Source organism: Eleginops maclovinus, chromosome 12 (genome assembly GCF_036324505.1).
Source record: "Eleginops maclovinus isolate JMC-PN-2008 ecotype Puerto Natales chromosome 12, JC_Emac_rtc_rv5, whole genome shotgun sequence".
NCBI classification, from domain to species: domain Eukaryota; kingdom Metazoa; phylum Chordata; class Actinopteri; order Perciformes; family Eleginopidae; genus Eleginops; species Eleginops maclovinus.
The window spans coordinates 5,503,832-5,525,487 of NC_086360.1; the positions used below are offsets into that span (position 1 = coordinate 5,503,832).

At 38.6% G+C, this 21,656-nt stretch overlaps 2 protein-coding genes across 3 annotated transcripts; both read left to right on the forward strand.

Moving 5' to 3' along the window:
- Positions 1 to 320: 320 nt before the first annotated feature.
- Positions 321 to 21,046, forward strand: LOC134873079 (natterin-3-like). 2 transcript variants are annotated; one of them, XM_063896482.1, is made up of 3 exons: positions 321 to 476; positions 19,117 to 19,231; positions 19,870 to 21,046. In XM_063896482.1, the coding sequence occupies exons 2-3, from the start codon at positions 19,117 to 19,119 to the stop codon at positions 20,958 to 20,960; spliced, it is 1,206 nt and encodes a 401-aa protein (XP_063752552.1). In that variant the 5' UTR covers positions 321 to 476; the 3' UTR covers positions 20,961 to 21,046. The 2 variants fall into 2 exon arrangements, with proteins under 2 accessions (XP_063752552.1, XP_063752551.1); XM_063896481.1 differs by lacking the exon at positions 321 to 476 and adding an exon at positions 17,933 to 17,966.
- On the forward strand, positions 11,473 to 14,084 carry LOC134873082 (natterin-3-like). The gene is made up of 3 exons (XM_063896483.1): positions 11,473 to 11,575; positions 12,582 to 12,675; positions 12,895 to 14,084. The coding sequence occupies exons 2-3, from the start codon at positions 12,582 to 12,584 to the stop codon at positions 13,977 to 13,979; spliced, it is 1,179 nt and encodes a 392-aa protein (XP_063752553.1). The 5' UTR covers positions 11,473 to 11,575; the 3' UTR covers positions 13,980 to 14,084.
- Positions 21,047 to 21,656: the final 610 nt, after the last annotated feature.

Genomic DNA, 21,656 nt, shown 5'->3' on the forward strand with positions numbered 1-21,656 from the left:
CTTTTGTGAGATAGTGTACATATGAATGCAATCCCGGTGTGTAGCCATGAAATTTGGAATTGAGCCTTTGTCTTTGTGCTCTCACTGCAACACAAATATTGATGCTTCCCTAACCCACATACACACACTGTTTGCTTTCACAGACTTTGAACAGAAAGCCTCAACTGTGTGCGGTTTTTACTGGCCCATTTACAACTCTATGATTTGGTCCTAGAATGAAACAAGCTGAATTGCCTTATTTGGGGCTCATTTAAATAATTATGACGAGCTCTGCTCCGATTGGCTAGTTTACAAGGAGCAACCCATGGTTGCCTCAGAGCCGACAGAAGTAAGTGAAGTTTGCGAAACTGTGAGAGATTAACCATGGAGGCTATTGGCATCGAACCTTACATGTTTGAGTCTTTATTGGAGGAGGAAACTGATGAATTTGAAGAACAGCCAGTTGGTCGGAGATTGGAGAGCAACGTTACGGAGTGGTAAGTGTTAGCGTTAGTGTTTCCAGCAGCTGGTGTATGCAAATGTTGGGGCTGGACTACCGTGTGTGACGTCACACACAGGGATTATTGTAATTCGCCCGTTTTACTGATGTGATATGCATATTCATGATTTGCACGTGAAGGAGGAAACAATGGTGTTTGAGGTTCACGGTATGTCAGTTCAAAGTACCGAACTATCCTTATTCAACTATGCTGAGGTTTATACAGTTTTCCGTTCTATGGCACCTTTAATGATGACAGGAGGCACTGCAGCATGACAGGAGGCACAGCAGCACAGTCTGAATATATATATATATATATATATATATATACACAGTATAACAATAATATAATTATTATTGAAGTAACGGCTCGTCCTCACGCTTCTGTTGGAAGCTTCAACGGAGACGCGACGCTTCCCATCCACTTTGAATTAAGAAAAATTCAACTTTTCAAGCGTCGGATCCGTGTGTTCGCTGCGTAACAACGATCCAGCTGGAATCAAAACATCAAAGTGTAGATATGTGTGGGTCATGGTTGGTGAGCAGGTAGGCTACTATTTTTTCCATATAACGGTAGTTTCCAGTAGCTTGCAATCATTAACTGTTTGTTAACATTGACTACATTGTTAATTTTTTCTGCAAAAGAACCTCTTTAAATATTAAGTTAAAAGAGAGGAATAACTTACCCCATCAAAACAATATAAGGTCCATTTAAAAAAGACCTCAACAAAAATAATATATAGTTCCAGCAGATGGCAGTGAAAAATCGGTAATCGCTAACGAGACGTTGCAGATGGACTGCCAGTCTACAGCTCATAATCTAATACAGCAGTGCACCAATTATCAGGCGTAGTACATTTAACATTGATCAAATGGAGTGTTGCAGGAATGAGTCCTAAAACTCACGAGTTAAACCTCCAGACGCCTGAAATAGGTCTGAGGTTGACAAAAGCTTAACAGATTGTCACGTTTTGTTAAAACGACCCAAAATATGTTCGTTAACACCCCAAAGTGGAGTTAATATGTGGAGATTAGCATCCTGGACAAAACGTGTTAATTATATTAATTGTGTGTTTGCCACAGAGCTTATTTTCCAGTGCTTTGTGGGGATGCAACGCCATCATACTAAAAAGAGGGTTTATGTTAAAAAGGACAAATGCTCCAGTGAGAGACAACATATTATCTGTAAAAGATGTTTTTGATTAAGATGTTCTTCTACGACAATATTTAATATCAAAGTCAAATCCAAGATGAAGTGACAATGCATTTTAGATGAAGTTGGAGCGGAGGACCTATTGAAACTGGTGGGATTGTCATTTTTCCAAAATTGTCTCATTCAAGTTTAAAAACTGTTGTTGCTTCATTGCTGAAAATCTGACACTTTACTTTCACTGTTGCATGCGTCAGATGTGCAGTATACATTTTGGACATACTGTAGAATTGGCCTCAACTGTGTGTGTGTGTGTGTGTTTGTGTGTGTGAGACCGAGATTGAAGAAGGGAAGATTGGTGTGTGTGAACTAGGCTTCCAGCTGCCATCAATTTAACCGTCTCTGCTATCAAAATAAAACCTTGCTTCTCCACATCCCTACATGGCTCAGTGACATTTTGTTTTTCCGGGAAATGATGTTGCTAATCCCTGTTTTACTTTTGATTTCCGTTTCCTCATTTGATTCCTACCTCTTCAGACCTTCCTCTCCTGTATCTTGTAACCTGCTCTTGAAAGAAATGCCGGAAAATTGACGTTCTTCATGTCAATAATTCGGGAATCATCAAAACTATGCTGAGTTGTTATATTAAAACTAAAAACCGTCTGGTTTATCTTAACCAGTTTGGGCATTGTCTTATTACAAATGGATTATTTGCATTATATTCATTTGGCTTATTTCAAAAGGGTACAATAAGCGTATAAGAATTCAACCAGAAAATCAACTTGATATAATCAAAAGCAGAACAAAAGGCATCAAACCTGCAGATATGGTATGTGCAGAGGACTTGTATAAAGATTCACATTGGTCAACCAGAGCTCGGATTTCAGCCTCCTCAACACTGTTATACGCCCCAGTGATGGACGTGGTGTGGATCTCTCCATTAGCATAGGTGCGACTGAGGAGTGCTGTGAAGGGGATGTCAACTTTGGTCTTATAGTGCACTATATTAACATTGCAGGAATGCTTTGGCGGGACTGTGAGCTCCAGATTAATAGTATCAGTGATGGTTTCTGTCACGATTGATCCCCATTCGTGCTGGTAACTCCCTTCGATGCTTATCTCAATATTTCCTTTAAGAAAGAAAGGTATGGCAGCGCTGAAGGTCGTTTTGACACCAGTTCTAACAGAGACTGTGTGACCCCACTTTTTTTCAGTCTCATATGTCTTTGAGATGGTATTTTTTTTTTATCACTGAGCTGGATTCCTTGTTGCTGATGGATGTTTTCCAAATGATCTCTGGAGGATATTTGACTATTTTAGAGAGTCATATTGTACTTTTTCATACGGTTATATCCCTGCTCAAAGTCAATGATATAGTCCAACATGGATAGAAAACTGTCTTTTGTAATCCCATCAAAATGGGAATACGCTTCATATGAGCGGCCCTTTTCCTCCTTCAGGAACACACTATCCAGTTTCTGTAACAACGTATCCATACCGTTATCACTGTCCAAGTCGTCTGCGGGTATTTCCATAGCTGTTTCCCGGGCTCTTCCTTGGAGCCCCAAGGCCACAGCGAGTGCCTGCTTCTTTTTGTCGAGTTATGCAACACGTGTCCAGACGTTGAGTTAATTTTTAAAAATTTCGTACAGTCTGGACTCGTCAAACTTCGGCGGAACTTTGTAACTAGCGGTAACCATCCTCTGCTACCAATGTTAGACGCAATAAACACTCCGTTTATATATCTTTAACGTCTTTATTCCCTTGCCGTACAGAACAACTCACATGCTCCTATATCTATTAGAACACACCGAGAGAGACAGAGAGAGACATGAAAAAAACTGTGCATGCGTACACGCGTTCCCAGGGTCAAAGGGTAAACACAAGGAGGGAAAATATAAGTTTACAATGTTATCATCAATTTCTTTGTTTAAATGGAAACGTAGCCATTTGACGAGCCCTTCAAGGAAGTTTCACACAAGTAACTTGTGAAACGTTTCAATGGATGTCATTAAACATTGTTCAGGGATTCATGTTCCCCTATTCATGATGAATAGCTTTACTGATTCTGGCATTTCATCTAGCACCACCATGAGATCAACATTTTCAGTTGTAGTACCACTGATTGCTTCAGAGCCAGGCTCACTTTGTAGGGCCTATGTTTGAATACACAATCAGACATAGTGGTTTACGATGCGGTTATGATGTGTCTAAGTGTCACACATGCAAGTATGCATGACAGACTACCTCAGTCATTAAGCCTCATTTAACATTATTGTCAAGTGACACATGAGTTTATTTTGAAGGGATACATGTTAACATCTGAGGAAGACAAGAGACAACAAACCTTTACCTATTGATAGCTTATTTATATCCTACGGTCTTGGTATTTTTTCCACTGAATAATCAAATTCATCAATACTTCCTGGAATGAGATTTAGTGTTCTTCCCCCCCCTGCTCCCTTACTCCCTTTATATTTGTATTTTGTCTTACTAATTCGGCCAACGGTTTGATATTTGCATCAAATAGTAACGGCTCACACAATCTCCTTGTCTATCTGTCTAACAAAAACCTGAGCAACAACCATTGACTCTGATATGTGGTTTTGGATCATTTTACACAATTTTTACCCAATCTATTAAAGTCGATCGAAACCCAAAAGCATCCAGTTGTTTGTATAAAAAGCTCCATTTGACCCAATCAAAAGCCTATAGTGCGTCTAAGCTTAGCAACATGATAGGCTGAGGGTTGTTTTTAGTGCACGATATGAGATTTAATGTTCTCCTAATATAATTAGCCCCTTTTCAACATGGGATAAAACCAGTTTGATCCGGTTTGATAAGTTTGGTTATACATCTCTGCATTCTCCGAGCCTGTATGTTCGTCAATATTTGTTGATCATTACAAAGCCAGCTAACAGGCCTATATCCCTCATGAAGTTGGATTTTCGCCCTCCTTATGTAGGACAGATATGAGGTTAAATGCCACAGCATGCCAGATGAAATATTGAACGATCGCCATTGTTTGCATGTACGCTTAGGGATAAGTAAAAATACTTTCTTATATCTAACATGTTAAATGCATAATATTAATTATTTAAAGAAAAATTGCAAACATATATTCTTAAGAAGGATGAAATCAAACAAGTAGCCCTCCATAGAGTTTGTTATCCTTTGGGCAACTCTCAGTCGCGAAAAGTATGCTGACCCCTGATCTACAGGATCCGAACCACTCTTATCATGGCTGACACTTAGGAACCTTCATCTTACTCCTTTAGGAACCTTCTTAACCAAAATTGACAATGCGACTGCTACCAAGTCTCTATAGTTTTCATCGGCCAAGTGTTTTGAGTCTACTTTAAGGTAAATTCAGAGTCTATCGGATCAGGAAACGGGAAAATAAATGCAAACATGTTGGAAAGATTCAACTGCTGAACAAGGACAGATTTATTTGTATGAAATAAAGAAGTAATCAAGTCGTGAGTAGTTTCCTGTACCTAGTTAATAAAACGTACAATCCCTTGGAATGTGATTGAAAGTTCACCATACATCCACTATTCCAAGATCTCTTCATAGCTTCCTCATCAAAAGAGTATTTTTGCAAGCATTATGTTTTAAACTACTTTGTTAGTAAATGTTTGTATTCCTCAATGAATGTAAATCTCCGAACACAGCTACTTGGAGCTTCCTCGGCAGGGTGGTAAATATTTGATATAGTGTCATACAGTATACTGTAACATCACTCCATGTATTGTAATTTTTCCAGCTTATCCCACTCTGTTTAACTGCTTTAGTTTATGTTATATGTTTCGTGTTTAGTTTATAATCCATGTTTTAGATGTAGGTTTTTCGGTTAAGCAATGTCTCTTTGTTCACTTGTTAAGTTACAGTTACTCATCATGCACTGTCTGTAACTGCATTTCCTGTTTTATTTTGTACTTACATTTCCTTCGCGTTTCTTGACCCGTGACTTCCTGCCATTGTGTGTTTTCCCAATTTTGAGTTTGGCCCAAATCCAAACCTGGATGGTTATCAAGCCCCTCAACAGTGAGTCTGCATCGCACCTGACTTCACCAGCTGCACTACCTGACCTGACCTGACCTGACCTGACCTGTGTGTCCCCGTCATAAAACACATTTATGCAAAAGGCGCCCTGCAAACATTTTCTGAAAAACTGCAGAACAAACTATCATTTAATATCGGCATACAGATGTTAACATTGTTACCTGGTATTGTTTTTAACTTACGATCATATTCCCCTTTTAGTCTGGAAATCGGTAAAGGTAAGAATTATTATAAAGTTTTGCAAACGAAGTAGCTTATAAACATCAGATTTAAACTTTCAAAAAGATGTTTACAAAATTATTATTATTATTTATAATGTTTGAATTTTTTGTTGAAGAGATGCTGATTTGTGACCTGTTTCTCCCAGAGAGAGGGGAGTTTGTCCCAATGCTCGCCGTTGTATTTACACTCTCCACCTGAAAGAAGGGAGCCTCGTTAATCTGCGAGTGTGACTACAGGCGGAATTCACTCCATCATGGAGTGGGAGTGGGTAGGGTGTGGTTTGGAATTGGGCCATTGTCAGCCTCACCCTTGATTGTGGCCACCTGTGTCCCATTACCTCTTAGTCCTCGTCTCCCTTTGGTCTGTTTGTCTTGTTTCATGTGCAGTCAAGAGAGCCAGTGGTTTGAAGCCGAGAACCTTTTGTGTCAAGTCAATTTAGTTTTAGGTTTTTGCATTTCTCCTTTGCCACGTTTGGAAAGAGTGATTTAAATAAATATATAAATATATATATTATTATATAATAGTTTCCGCAGCAGAAATAGTCCCCTAAGGGTAATTCGAAAAAAGAAACCCCACCTCCCAAACCACCTTAAAAACCCACTGTATAAAACCAAATGAAATAAGGAAATATCCAGCAGGTGGCAATGAAAGATCATGAATTGCTCTACGGCGCTCTAAGGCAAACCAGCCCCAGTTCATAATCTTATACAGTAGCGCAGTCATCCAGATCAAGCATGGTACATTTAATGTGATAAAATAAATGACAATACCCAAGTTCACATTCCCTTTTTCTTTTAGAGCAGGGGCATGGGATCTTTAGGTGGGAAAACAGGTCATCAGTAAATGCCACATAGAATTGGCACACATCATCTGAAAACTGAGAACATGAACATTCATTTGAGATGTGGTTCAAGACTGTGTCAAGTGTTCCTTGTCATAAATCTGTAACAACATTTGGCTTTGGTCAGACACCTATTCAAATGGAAAGTTGGTGTTAAAGGGTAAAAAATATTATTATTGAAGAATATAATAACTTTTCTGCACTCTATTATGGCAACAAATTTGATACATCAGTTTTTGGGTTGATTATTTATTGATTATTTTACTATTTGTCACATTAATTTGGTTCAAATTTAAGAAAAATTGAAAGGCAACTCATGCAACTCCATAAGTGTTTAGTCATACCAGTTTGCAGAAATATTCAAATACACCATTATTAGAGGAGGCACAACACAACAACACACTTCTATTGCTTGAAATAGATGAGTTTAAAAAAGTGGCATTATGGCGCATGTTTGTTTGTGTGGGGATCCATAGAACCCATTTTTATTTTTTTAAGTCAGTATTTTGGGAGTATACATAATTTGTTTTAAAGCATTCAAACTACATAATATTCTTTAGTACAATACATTTATTTTATTCAAAAAATGTAAGACAAAAGATTAATACCTGAACGTATCACTCTCTCAAAGGATTGGAAAGATGGGGCTTTTTAAAAAATCTTATGATCAATATGAACTAGCAATCACACCGCAGGTGAGCAACAAAGGGAACAAATAAGTGTTAGGCTTTCCTTGAATGCTAGTTGGATGCAGTCATGCTAATCCCTTATTTCTTTTACCCGTGCTTTGTTTTACAAAACAAGGGAGATAACCCAAGCCCCCAAGAAGTGGGCCGAGCGTTAAACAAAATTCTAAAAGCCCGTCAAAGACAGAAAAAACTAGCAGCTAGAGTGCATGCTGTTAATGCTAAATTATTACTTTCTTGGGAGAGTAGAGAGTCGAAGTATTCAAACTTTGGCCGGTACTTCCCATTTGTTCTGTGTCTTCCCATTTCGCCCCTTCCCAATTTGCCCCTTAATTATTCCCATTTTGCCCCTTCTCCATTTCGCCCCTTCCCGGTCTGGCCCCTTCCCAATTCGCCCCATTGCCACTTTGCCCTTTTCCCTTGACCCCCCTTTCCCAATTCACCCCTTTCCCATTTCGCCCCAAAAGGTTTTCTGCCCTCTTGCGGGAATAACTGAAAGTGGGTTTAGATGTTCTAGGAGTTAGATAGAGTTTATAGATCAAATCATTCATCCCATGAAGCATTGCATGAATTCTGTTGACGTATCAGGGGCTGTTGGTGGGGCTACATAAATCCTTTTTTTTTTTTTGAAGGCAGCCCATGCAGGCCAGCCAGTGACCGCACTGGAGGTGTAGAAAGTGTACTGGGGCCGTCTTGCTGTTTTTTTTACAAAATCTGCTTTGAGGAATGGCACAACTAACCTTCTTGACAAAAAGCGCCATGACTCTTTTTGAAAATATTGTAGATAGATATTGATTTTGGTGCTTTGGAATGTCTTATTTTTTTCCCATGGTCAGCAAGACTTGAAATCACTTTTTTCTGATGTCTAGAGACGTTTACACTACTTTTCACTGTGAGATTTGAATACATTTCTGAGTGATAACATTTGTCTTGTTTTTTCTGTTGTGCTTTTGGTCTCATAACTATTTGTACATCCATGTGACATCCCTGTAGCCTACATATGAAAAAGAACATGTATGCATTATGCAGCAACTGGTTCATGTTTTAATAATATTTGTACAACAAGAAGCCCAGGCAAGCCAAACATAAGAAAAAAGGGCTCAGGGCTCAAAGGGTTAACTGACAGGGGCGAAATGAGAAGGTACAAAATGGGACTAAGGGGCAAAACAGGAAGGGGCGGAATGTGATGGGGGCGAAATGGGACAGGGGCGGAATGGGAAGGGGAAAAATTGAAAGGGCCGAAACGGGAATAAACCCATTTGTTCATGGTCAGCCTCAGTGTGGTATATGTGTATAGTTGACATTTTAAAATGAATAAAGATGTGTGTTACGCACTCCCCCTTGTGTTCTCCCTATCCTCTCCTCTCCTCTTTGCTCCCTTAGCTCAGGCGCTCTTAATCGCCTCCTGGTTTTTCTGATCTGCTTTCATCTCTGATAGTTTCGGAGGGCTGGAGTAGAAGGAATCTCTCTGTCTCTCTTGTTTTGCTGACACTGCACCTCTCAATGCTCAATCCGATGGGGAGATCCCATTGCTTTTTGTCGAAGAATTTATTGGGATTCTAAATGCTTCCTCGTTGGAGACAAAAATGTGTCATCCCTGCAACACTATAAAGATTACCTATATAACATAGTACAATAGCAAAGCTTATCGACAAAAGTCACTTTACCCTTAGAGACCCAAGCGGGGAGATGGGCTCTTTAGGTGGAGAAAATAGGTCCACAGTTTATGCCACACAGAGTTCATTTAAATCATTTAAACGCTGGAAACCTGAAAAATAATTTGAGATGTGGTTAAGCATTGCCAAGTTTTCCATGTCATAAATCTGTCATAAACACCTATTCAAATTGAAAGTTAGTGTTAATGGCTAAAAGAATTATTCTTATTATTAATTATTATGTATTTAAGTATAAGATGAACATTGCAATGCTTCATCATGGCTCATAAGTTGTTTCAGCCAGTGTTGGGTTTATACCATGGACTGTTTCATACAGATTTTTGCAGAATAAAAAGAATGACCACTCAATAATTGATTAAATCACAAATCCTTCAGAAGTACCACAATAAAATTATACAAATTCATTCTCTGATATGAGAGTCACGAGAGGAATGTTCAATTACATATTTTATGTTGAAGAACAAAACGTGAAAATCCCCTCCCAGACTTATTCCTGTTGTCTAAACTAAAATACCCTTGACGAGGGAAGCCTCAGTGGTAAAGTGCCAACTCATTCCAGGGTTTAAGGGATCATTCCTGCATCCCTGTGTAGCATGACTCACTGAAAGCATTATCATGGGGACTTAATCTTTAGTATGTTCGTGTGGGGTGATTTGGATTTCTCAGACTTTATTAGATGTTGTTTGGGAGGACAGATGGAGCCAGATACTGAAGGACATTGATACAGTATGATAGTTTGGAGCACAGAGATAACTGATAAGGTACTGCCTTATCAATCTGTTCTTTAATGGTTAATAAACCCAAATCTTATCCTACACTGGGTTTATAACGGGTTGCAAGAGCAGCATGAACACAACAACATGGTTGTTGTACATGTTAAAGAAAATACTTTAGGTTTGCATTTTATATTTCGGAAGCTAATATGCAATACCAACATGGTGTGTTCACCCTCCTATGCTGCAATTCAAATGTTTGAGTTGCTCTTATTTCTACAGGAGCAGTTGCAGCTAAAATACCTTGCTCATTGACACCTGCCATTATCTATTCCAGATACTAAACCAGCAGTGGTTTAAACCGTTTGTGATTCAAACTAATTAAGTCAAAATGTGTTGTTAGGTTGTAAATTGGGCCTAAGAAATAACTACAAGGGATTGTTTCAAAGTTCAAACCAATGGGACAATGTCAGATTAATACGGTGTGCAGTTGGAAATTGCTCATTAAACTTGTGATGTTTTATATTGTTTAGCATTAGTTTTTCTTGCCGCTGAGACAGTGGGAAGTTAATGGAAAAGATGTTGCAAACTTTAAAAAACAAAGTCTTTTAATGCACAGAGCAATAGCCAGGTTAGTATTGAGTTTAAACGAAGTGACATTGCACTACTGCTCACAATAAATGATTCCATAAATAGTTCATTTTATTTAAACAATTTAAAGCATGTTTTCAATTATCTGTTTGAGGTACCGCATAACACGAGGCACTACTAAAATGTTGTGTTCCACTGCAGATAGTACTCAGTGAAACAAAAAAAAGGTTATTCCTAGAACTTAAACCCCCCCCCCCCAAAAAAACACTGCGAACTGAATTGAGCGTTAACATGTTGGGTTCTTAACGTTTTGATAGATATTTTTGGTGATAAATGGATCTTTGTACACTTTATGCTTATGTTTACCTCTTCCCAAACTGTTTGGAATAACGCAGAAAATAAGCTAAGACGAGTTTAGAATAACCACATGTTTTGTTCAACAGGATAATCTCCACACATTTTCACCACTTTGTGATTTTTAAAGGGTAAATGCAATCGGCAGAAGTAAAAGCTAAAGTTATTCTATAAAAACAACATCATGGTAGCATGGTTGCACAACACCAGCGTTAATCTGGTGTCAGCATGATGACGTTTAGTAGGTTAAATGTACTTATTGTATGTCTATTTGGATGTCTATAATACAAATATTGAATGGATTTGAGGCTTTAAGTGTATTACTTATGGTGCACAGACTTAGATAGTAATTGTGTATTGACAGAAATTATTAATGCTCATTTTTATTTAATGGCCAAGTGTAATCCATGCAAAAATGCAATGAATATCCATAAATACATTTTTGCAGAGAAAGGAATAGTCACCAACCACACCCCATCCATACACAGCAATGGGCCGTTTGGTCTAGTAAGCTAACATTCACCTATTGTTGGTCATCCCATTGGGAGCAACTTGGAGATAAGCATCTTGCCGCAGGAAACATATTGAACCCACAACCTTCCGATTGAAAGACATCAACCACTCACAGCCACAGTCAATCTCTGCTAAGTCTTAGAAAGACACTGACAGCTGTATCTGTTTGTTGGTCAATGTCAGATGGAGTGAAAGTGCACAGACTACTTTATGGTTCAGCCATAAACCAGTACATATAAACCTGGAGGTGTAACTGGCAGTGGATCAGTAAGGAGCGACTGTAAGGGTGAGTGTTGTTCAGTCTCTTTCCATCTTCGGTCAACCAGACTTAGGATAATCACTTAGAAACCTCATCAAGTATAATGCATCTGAATTGATTTCATGTAGCTCGTGTCTGTGAGAGTAAAGACTGTGCTTTGTCAAACTACCATTTACTTTATCATTAAAAAAATTATAATGAATTTGACTTAAATACCTGCACACACTGCCTAATTGACCCTCTGGGAATTATTACATTTCTGCATTCTAATTCTCTTGAAGTGAGATTGTGGATAAAAAGGATTGTTAATAAAATATAGTACAATATTTATAATGATTAATTATGTGTTAACAATTAAGGGAAAAAACTGACACGTCTCTCCTGCTAACGTTTTTGTTATCTTATATTTCTTATCAACGTCATATTTTCACTTCATCATGCAAATTCTTTTTTTAACTTACTGTGCGTGTTGGCAAATGAATTGCATTTTTAAATGAGTGTAGGGAGGTCGATGAAGTCTAAAATTATTTAAGAGGCATTGGATTACTTGTGCATTATTATAATACATACGTTTTATTGCCAGGGAATTAATATTTAACTTATATGTATAAATATATAAAACCGGTGACAACCCTGATTCTTACAATATTCTAAATATTATTTTGAATATAAGTTATATCTGTTGTGAAATGTGATGTGGCACATTCCTAGGTTTTGCTAGAAAAATCCTTAAAAATGTTTGGTTTATTGGTATGTTTGGTTTTATACACATTGAGTGTTATTTAACACTGATATCCACTAATATACCTTGCAACAGTTAAATGTAACATTTTGAAAGACCTATATCCTACTTACAAAAGCTAGATATTGATAATGCCCCAAAATATTTTAACCCATTCGTTGTTGAGATAAAGTTATTTATTTATTTATTTATTAAAAAGGAACATTTTCCTAGCATAACAAGCATATTATAGATTTTGTTACTGATGTTTAAATGCTTTGGACCAAAAATAATGTCGTGCTTCTTCTCCAGATGAAGCTGTCCGTATTGTTGCTGCTGGCCCTGCTGGCTCTGTCCTCAGCCAGTCTGCAGGACATTGTGGAGAAGAGCTCACTGCACAGAAAAGGTATTGTTCTGACCTAAAGAGATATAGTTTGCATTACACCTGTAGTATATATAAGCATGCAGTTTAAACCCATTCTGAACCAGACGTTTTGTAGACAGTCTGGTCCCTGGTGTGGGTTCCTTTGTCTGTTGCTTATCCAAAGTTCAGTCCATTTGGTTTTCCTTAAAATATAAATTCTATGGTTAAATGTGTTAATTTCTGTCTGTCTCTTTTATACAGTTTCTTTACTGAACCCAGAGCTGGAGGATCAGGTGCCTGAACCAACTAGTAACAAAGTGTTGGGCCCTCTAACTCCTGCCGACCTAGAACAACAGCAGGATCTACCCTCCTCTTTCATTTTTGGTGGCAACGTTAACCTGGAGTGGTTGACCTGGGACGGCTCTGTGCCCAATGGCGCAGTTGCAATCTACAACGGCTACACCGAACGCACTGACTACGTCTGCAAGTACAAATGTGAGGCTGGTTTCTACAACCCCAGTCTGGGCCCCTACTGCCGCTACCCCTATGGAGATAGAGAGTACTACGCTCCCGAGTTTGAGATCCTGGCCAACAAAGACAACTTTGAGTTCCTGGAGTGGAAGGAAGGTTCCTATGGTTCAGTGCCCCAAAATTCAATCAGAACATGCCCAGGTGTTGGCATCTACGTTGGGAAGAACAAGTATGGTCTTGGGAAGGTTGTTCCTCAATTTGAAGCCTTCTTCCTGCCTTGGGAAGGTGATGAGTACTGGTACAAGAGTTACCAGGTCCTGGCTGTCAACAGGGATGCCTACACCCAGCACATTTCTGACGTCAAGTACGGTATCGATGAGGTCGCAATCTTCCAGTACCCTCCTGAAACCATGCGCATCTCCGGGGTCACCAACAACGAGTGCCAGACGGTGGTGAAGACAGTTACCATCTCAAAGACCACAGAGTTGGAGACAACCTGGAGCATCGGCCGATCCACCATGCTCGGTATCACTGGCAGCATCACAGCTAAAATCCCCTTCATCGGCTCCGGTGGAATCGAGCTGGGCGCTGAAAAGACCCTGCAGTTCTCCAGAGGAACCACCGTGGTGGAGTCCATGAGCCATTCAGTGTCTGTGGAGCTCACCGTGCCACCTAACCACTCCTGCAGAGTCCGTATGGAGGGACGCAAGATCAAAGCGGACATTCCCTACACAGCCCGCCTCAGCCGCACCTACCGTGACGGAGAGACCCAGTGGACGTCCATCACTGGCACATACGACGGAGTCCAGATCGGAGAAGTCAGAGCTGTAGTGGACCGCTGCGAACCTGTTCCCGATGCCAAGCCATGCCCCTGAAAGACTCTGATGTTTGTGATTTTGGATGAAAATGATTTGTCAGAATAAGCAGAAATGCCACACTACATACTCTACATAAAAAAATAAAACAATATGGAACTTCAACTTTTTCTTTATTTCCAGTCTCTTCACAATTACACTGATGAAATGTTATTGTTCATTTTAGATTTGCACATACATGAGAGCTATAAGGTACAGTTCCCCAATGATGTACTTATGCTTAATTTGTAAGACTAACGAAAGTTCAGAGAAAATAATTGAACTTTAAAACTATTTTTATTAGTTGTTTGGTGCTACTTTATTTTTGACGAATGGAACTGTGATAGCAGGACTTGTTCCTTTGTATTAAAGGTTTATATATTTTTGGTAGAAAACTGATTAATCATTATTTTATATTTGATCCTTTTCTGAGATTTCTCAAAAAACTATAGAACATAAGAATAATTGGTGATAACTAGGAAATGAAAGATGGGTGAAGGCAAGTCTGAAGAGAGGGTTGTATGGGCCTTTCTGAATGATGACAATGTGGGCGAAGTTAAAAAAAAAGTTTGGCAATAGGTTCTACAGAACATGCATGTCGTACATACAAGATTAGTGAGGAAGGAGTAACATTCAAGCCATCAATACAAATCGATTTGTAAATTGGGGCAGCTAAGGACATCTAGACCAATGATAAAGATGTCAGAGTTATTGCAGTCAAGTTTTAGAAAATGTCTTTGAATCTATGGTTTGATGTCCAATTCAGCAAAAGGTGACCTGCGAGTAGATGGCAGCAGGGATGGTCTTGGAGGACAGATAGTTGACTGTCAGCAGTTTAACATCTTAATACTGCGGTTGGTAACCAAATACTTGCAAAACAAAACCTAGGATTCAGGGATTATTGGACCATTTATTGTTATTATACAACGGGAATGCTCAATATCAACATGTGTAACTACGGGTTAGGGTTAGACATGACAACAGAACAGAACAAAAACAATAGAAGGGCATTCTCAAAATTATATTTTTCGATACATTTGCAAGAGCAGGTATGTACACAAACAAAAACAATAGTTCATTTTAGGGGAAGATTATATGGCTGTTAATTTCAGGCAAATATTGTCCGTCAACTATGGCCTTTTGATTGGGGTAACAGAGGACGCCACACTGTCCTGCTGCTAGGTTAGCCTGAGTCATATTTTCCTAAATCAGCCAGTAGCAGGCCTGACTGTGTAACGGCCTTATACTGTAAGTGTTATTATAATTAGCTAACGTTAGCATGCTAAAATACAAATATTGTAGCAGCGTAAACATTTAATCTACATAACATCAGTATGTTAGCATTACAATTGTGAGCATGTTAGCTTTTAGCTTAAAGCATCAGTGTGTCCAAGTAAACACTTACAGAGCCACACATCATGTTTTTAAACAGAAACAGGTTGGTTGACGTTTCACTGTTTATGTCACCAGCTTCCATTCAAAATGACTGGCTTTTTGCTTAACAGTAATGTCAACATAAAGCATTGGTACTGTTAATTTGTACAGCCTCTTTTTCTTTAAACAGACACATATTTGTGTTTTAATATTCAGCTTGAGCAATAAGTATAGTCATGAGCCCAAACTTAGAAAAGGCCCCCCCACCTCTCATACAAAGTAGCAGGACAAAGACTTATTGTTGCATTGTGTCACTTGTTTGTTTTTGACCTTCATTTGGTTATTTTTTGTCTGTCAAACTTTTGAAACTTTTCATAGTCAATGTGAAACATGTGACTCTTCTTATTCATTCCATGTTTCTTTTTGGTCATTTGAGTCTCTTCTTGGTTGCTAACTGTTTTTGAAAGACATCCATTGATGAGAGTACAGTTATTATATTTGTATGCACTACAAATAAAAGCCTGCCTTAAAATACGACCAGCTCCCATTGTGTGAGAATAAGATGGTCACTACTGGTCACGGTAACATAAGCATCTGAGTAAAACAATGGATGCAATGAAGGCCCTGACAGTGCAGTTTGTCAATGTAAATGACCTTTTCACAGCCTTATTTCATTAAATACATTGATAATAAGTCTCAAGGACATTCACAAATGGCCATGACATCAGTGATTTTCAATGATAGGGCTGTACATGCAGGACAATGTTAGTGTTGAGCGGCTCCCCCTCCAGTTTAATCTTGGCAGCCAGCAACATTACGTAACAAGGACCTTCTTAATCAATGACCCACTATTACAGGGGATCTAATCATTTTGTTCCTAGCCTGAGCTTATCTAGACACACAGTATCTTGTCATCAATGGAGAAAGAGCGCCACAGCACTTTGGACTTCATGCAATCCTCTATTGCCTAGTAGATATGGGACGTTAAATCCAGGCAAATTTGAGTGCTGTTTCCCAAGCAAGGATCAATAAATCATCCTGTAATCATTATCAGCATTAATGGTTTTTTTATACTCCTTGAGGGCTTGAGCTACATGTTTTGTATTCAAGGACAAAGTAAGACAGAAGAGCATGATGGCCCTTTGTATATCTGTACTGGCTCTAGTAATACAACTGGCTAACATAACAATAAAAAAGGCAATGACCTAAACACACAAAAAAGGTAATGCACTGTCATTTGTATATATACAGTATCTAATGAAATCAATTGCACGTAAGTATTACCGCGCAAATGTCTGCATAGGAAGTCATCCAGTATGGATATTTGAGTCTAAAACACCAGATGGAGACAATTTTTGTTATACCGTACATCGCCTTGGACTTATTTAAAACTTACGAACAATGAAGACACTTGCGTTGTTATCTTAACACAAACCTACGTTTTGCCTTACTATAACAAAGTAGTTTTGTTGCCTTAACCTAGTCAAGTTATTTACTGTGAAGATAGGAGGTTATTTAAAAAAGAATGGATGTAACAATCAAAACTGAACATGTTTTGTTAGATATTCTTGGGAAAATTCTTAAAAATGTACTTTCGGAAGACACTTCTCTAATTATGTATGAGGATATGTTACATATACATACATAATGTACCAGATCACACACACATGCTGTACAGTATTTTCTAAATCCATGATATTCCTTAAAACAATCTGACAGCATGAAAATCAAAGAATGTGTACATCACAGTACATTTTGACATGGCAAAAACAAAAAGATGCAACAAAGAATAAGCATAGAAATATACAAATGGCAGCAAACTGCAGGTGGCTTGTAATGAGTTTTTATTCAAAAAGATACTTTAAAGGGGGCTCTATAATACTGTTGGGGGTTTTCCCTTTCTTGTGGCGTGTTATATAGGTTTTTATGCATGTAAATGGTCTGTAAAAGTTCTAAAATCCCAAAGTTCTCTCAAAGGGAGTTTCTCTCCCGCATACTCCCCCCTTGCCTGAAACGCACTGATTATAGTCCTTTGTTTACTTCATTGACATAGTGACATCACTATGTAACACACTTCTATAAGCTAGCGCTCAAACACATTGTACCTGATAGGCTAAGAGGCGGGACATCTCTGAGCAGTTGACCAATCACAACAGAGCCAGCCAGCTAACCAATGAGAGCCGATTGGGCTCTGGTTTCAGACAGAGGGTGAAAAGATGTGCTGCAACACAGGCAGTATGAGAAAATAAAGAGCTTTTTGAACATTTAAGCATGGAGACATGTCCCAGTAGAGACAGAAAATACAGTTATAAACCTGAAAATGCATATCAAGCCCCTTTTTAAATGTTTACTATTAAGCCCTTCAGATGTCTAAAGGTGTCAATAAGCCAAACATCCTCAGTCACACTTCCTACTTCCCTTACATGCACTGTAATAGTTATTTTAGGAAAATACATTGCCAGAGCTTCATGCGAGTATTTTCTAACTAATACATTAAACTGAGAAGCAGGAGGAAGTAAACTTTGGGTCTGCTGCAGCTGTCTGTCCTGTTTATTGCGGGCAATAAGTCTGCAGAGAGCTTTTAAAACTCAGCACACACTGCAGGCAGCGTCACTGCAGGAGCAACCGGTCGAGGTAAAAACGGCTTCTCTATACCTGAATGAAGTGCTGATTTAAAACATAATGCTTAATTTAGCTGTGTCATTCTTTCCCTATGCATGATATTGATTGACAATCAGAACCAGGTTGTAATATTTGAACCTGAAATAATGATGAAAATTCTTGCTGTGACTTTTTTAAAAATGTTACTAGAATATGCACGTGGCTAAAATATCAATAATAATGCATTAAGGGGGCTCACACAGTTAATAGTACCAACAAATTAATAAAACATTTGAGTTTGGCATTTTTTTATTCATTTACATGAAGCGATTTAATTTGTTATTTTGTATTCCACAATGTTTATGTGAGGACATCTTTGCAATGCAGTAAAATAGGTTGTATGTTATCTGGATTGTATTTCTTTCCATTTCTTTCCTTTATCATTTTGATTTTGTTGACTTAATTTTAACAATAATTCTAAATATAACTTGGCAAAAAGTATGCAAAATTAGATCATTCCACTTAACAATAAATCCAGATTGACATGAGAAAAAAAAGTGGTTTTCACATGCTATTAAAAACAGAAACTAAAAATTACGGTCTTAACATCAATGATAAGAAAAACATTTGAACTTTTTAAAGAATTGTTACACATTGTCTGAACTTTATTTGCCTCTGTAGACAATCAGGAGCATCAACATCATCAACATATATTTCGTTTTATGTATATGGCACCACCGGCAGAGACATGACAAATCAGTTTTTTATGAGAGGGGAAATTTGTATGTTATTTATCAGGGTAATTGAACTGCCCTTCAACTGAACTTTAACTATTGATCATTCGTCATTGATCATCAACATGTGAAGTAAAAGACAAACCTATTATTGTCTGTACACTCCAGCAGTACGGGTCAATTTTACTCACACCTTTCCATCTAATTTCAAACCTGAAATGTATGTAAATGAACATGTCATATCAAGTACTACCTACAAAACTTAGCTGGTCTCTTTTTTTAAATTAAATATCATTTCCATTACTATTGGTTGGTATTAAACTAGTCTGTCAAGAACACACACTCAACCATAACCCATTATTTATACTTTTGTTGGTTTGATCAGTTTTATTTTTTGCTACAGATTTTAAATGCTGACACTAGGGTTATGTTTTTCCCTCTTTGTCCAGATGAAGTGGTGTGTTGCTGTTTTCTTCGCAGTGTTGCAGCTCTGCAGCCCAGCCCTGCAGACTGACCCGTTGTTCTACCTCTCCCAGATACATGAAGGGAAAGAACAAACCAGTAGTAAGTCACATTTTAATAATAGAGAGTTTCTAATGGCCTTTTGTTATTATAGTCACATTTTGAATTACATGTGGCATTACATTCCCCAGAAGGCCACAGTTTGCATCCCAGGTACAATCAAAGTCAAGATGTTTTTCATTTAAAGTTATGGGAAAAAATACATTACATCATTAGTATCTAACAAAGTCACTCGAACCCACATATGTACATATAATAACTACTGCACATCAGATACTCATTTTTACCCAAACCACAATCTCTTCCTGGACCTAACCAGGTATTCTATTTGCCTTAACCTAACCAAGTAGTGTCTTTTTACAACCTTAAATAAAAAGGCCACGTGTTTGTTGGCAGTGAAAATCTCGAAATGTTAAATTAAACACTTGTATTTCCTTTTAGGAGTCAGTGGCTCTCTACCTATTTTGTCGTTTTGGTATGAAGAGTCAGCTGTATGCGTCATTGAAAATTATCACTACAAGTCTTGCAGAAGCTATTAAGTAAATGCAATATCTGAAGTTTTTCCGAACATATTGTTTGGATAACAGCAATCTCCTTTGGTTTACCTTTGATTGAGACTTGATTCAGTCATCTTTTTAAAATTTTTCAATTGATTTTGTTTATCCTGTATTCTCTTCCAGAGGCATTGCTCAACCCCACGCTGGAAGATGTTGTCCCATCCCGGGAAGTTACAGAAGCTGCTGAAATTAGAGAGATTCTAGAAACCGAGACAACCACACATTCGTTCCCCATGTTTGCTGAGCACACCAACCTCAAGTGGGTGACGTGGAGCGGATTCCTCCCAAACGGTGCCGTCGCTATCTTTAATGGCTACACCGAACGCACCGACTACGTGTGCAAAGTCAACTGCGAGGCCGGCTTCTATTCTCCCAGTAAAGGGAACTTCTGCCAGTACCCGTATGCCGACAAAGAGTATGCGTCCACAAAGTTTGAAATGCTGGTAAACGTCGACCAATTTGAGTTTCTGGAGTGGGTTGAAGAATCATACGGCGCAGTCCCAGGTTATGCCATCAAAACCTGCCCTGACTCAGATATCTATGTGGGCAAAAACAAGTATGGTCTTGGCAAAGTGGTGACCCAACATGAGGCCTTCTTCCTTCCCTGGGAGGGCGATGAGTATTGGTACAAGAGCTACCAGGTTCTTGCTATCAACCGAGACAGCTACAGCCAGCACATCTCTCATGTGGAGTATGGCATCGACCAGATGGAACTCTTCCATCATCCTCCGGAGGCCCTGCAGCTTGCCAAAGTCACCAACCTAGAGTGCAGATCTGTGCAGAAGACAGTGACACTGGACAAGACAAGTTCTGTGGAGAAGTCCTGGGACATTGGCAGAGAGACCCGCAACGGATCCATCTCCACCATGAAGGCCAAAGTGCCCATCCTTGGCCCAGGGACGGTGGACCTCAGCAAGGAACAGACGGTCACCTTTTCAGAGGGAACCAAAACGGTGGAGACCATCAGTCACTCCGTCTCTGTGGAGCTTACGGTCCCACCCAACCACTCCTGTACCGTGAGGATGGATGGCAGAAAGATGACGGCCGACATTCCGTTCACTGGCAGGCTGAGCAGGACCAACCACAATGGGGACACCCACTGGACGTACATCACGGGAATCTACGACGGTGTGACGGTCGGAGAAATCAATGCTGTCGTGGAGCGATGTCAGCCGGTGATGGACGCTGTTCCCTGCTCCCCAACTCAAGACTGATGATCAGTGTGTTGTACCTACAGCTCATACGGCAAATGTAAAAATAAAATGTTTCCAAATAGATCACAATAAAAAATGTCAAGGAATCAGTTTTTTGTTTTCTTTCAAGTGAGATATTAAAGGCCAGTTACTATCACCAACTTGACCATTGATTATTAAATTCATTTTTGTACTACTAAAAAGATGAACTGAGGGGATTCCTTTTTTATTGAAGTACATTTGATTTGATGAGTTTAAAGAGATGTCATATGTCGTAAACACATTGTATGTTAGGTTAAGTTACCATAAGAACCTTTCAAAATCAGAGTTTAAAGAAATGAGTTGCCAAAGAATAAAATGAATAATCAAGGAAAATTGTCAAATAAATATAAATTCTTAAATAAAACAAACGCCAAACAAAACCATGTTTACCTAATAAAGTGGCCATGAGTGTATATCATTTATATATATTTGGACAGGCCACCACCTAGGCCACAGATCCTCAGTCTCCAGTGGCAAAAAGTTTGTTAGATTTTATTAAGTGCATTTTTATTTCTTAATACAGGACTAGAAATTGACAAACACTTTAATGAAAAAGCTTTAAGACAGCATCTAAATTTCTACCAAATCGAAGGTCTAATGTGTGTGCATTTTACTTCAAAAAGACATTTAAATTAAAGGAAATTGGCAAAGTTTGAACTCAAAAAATACTTACCC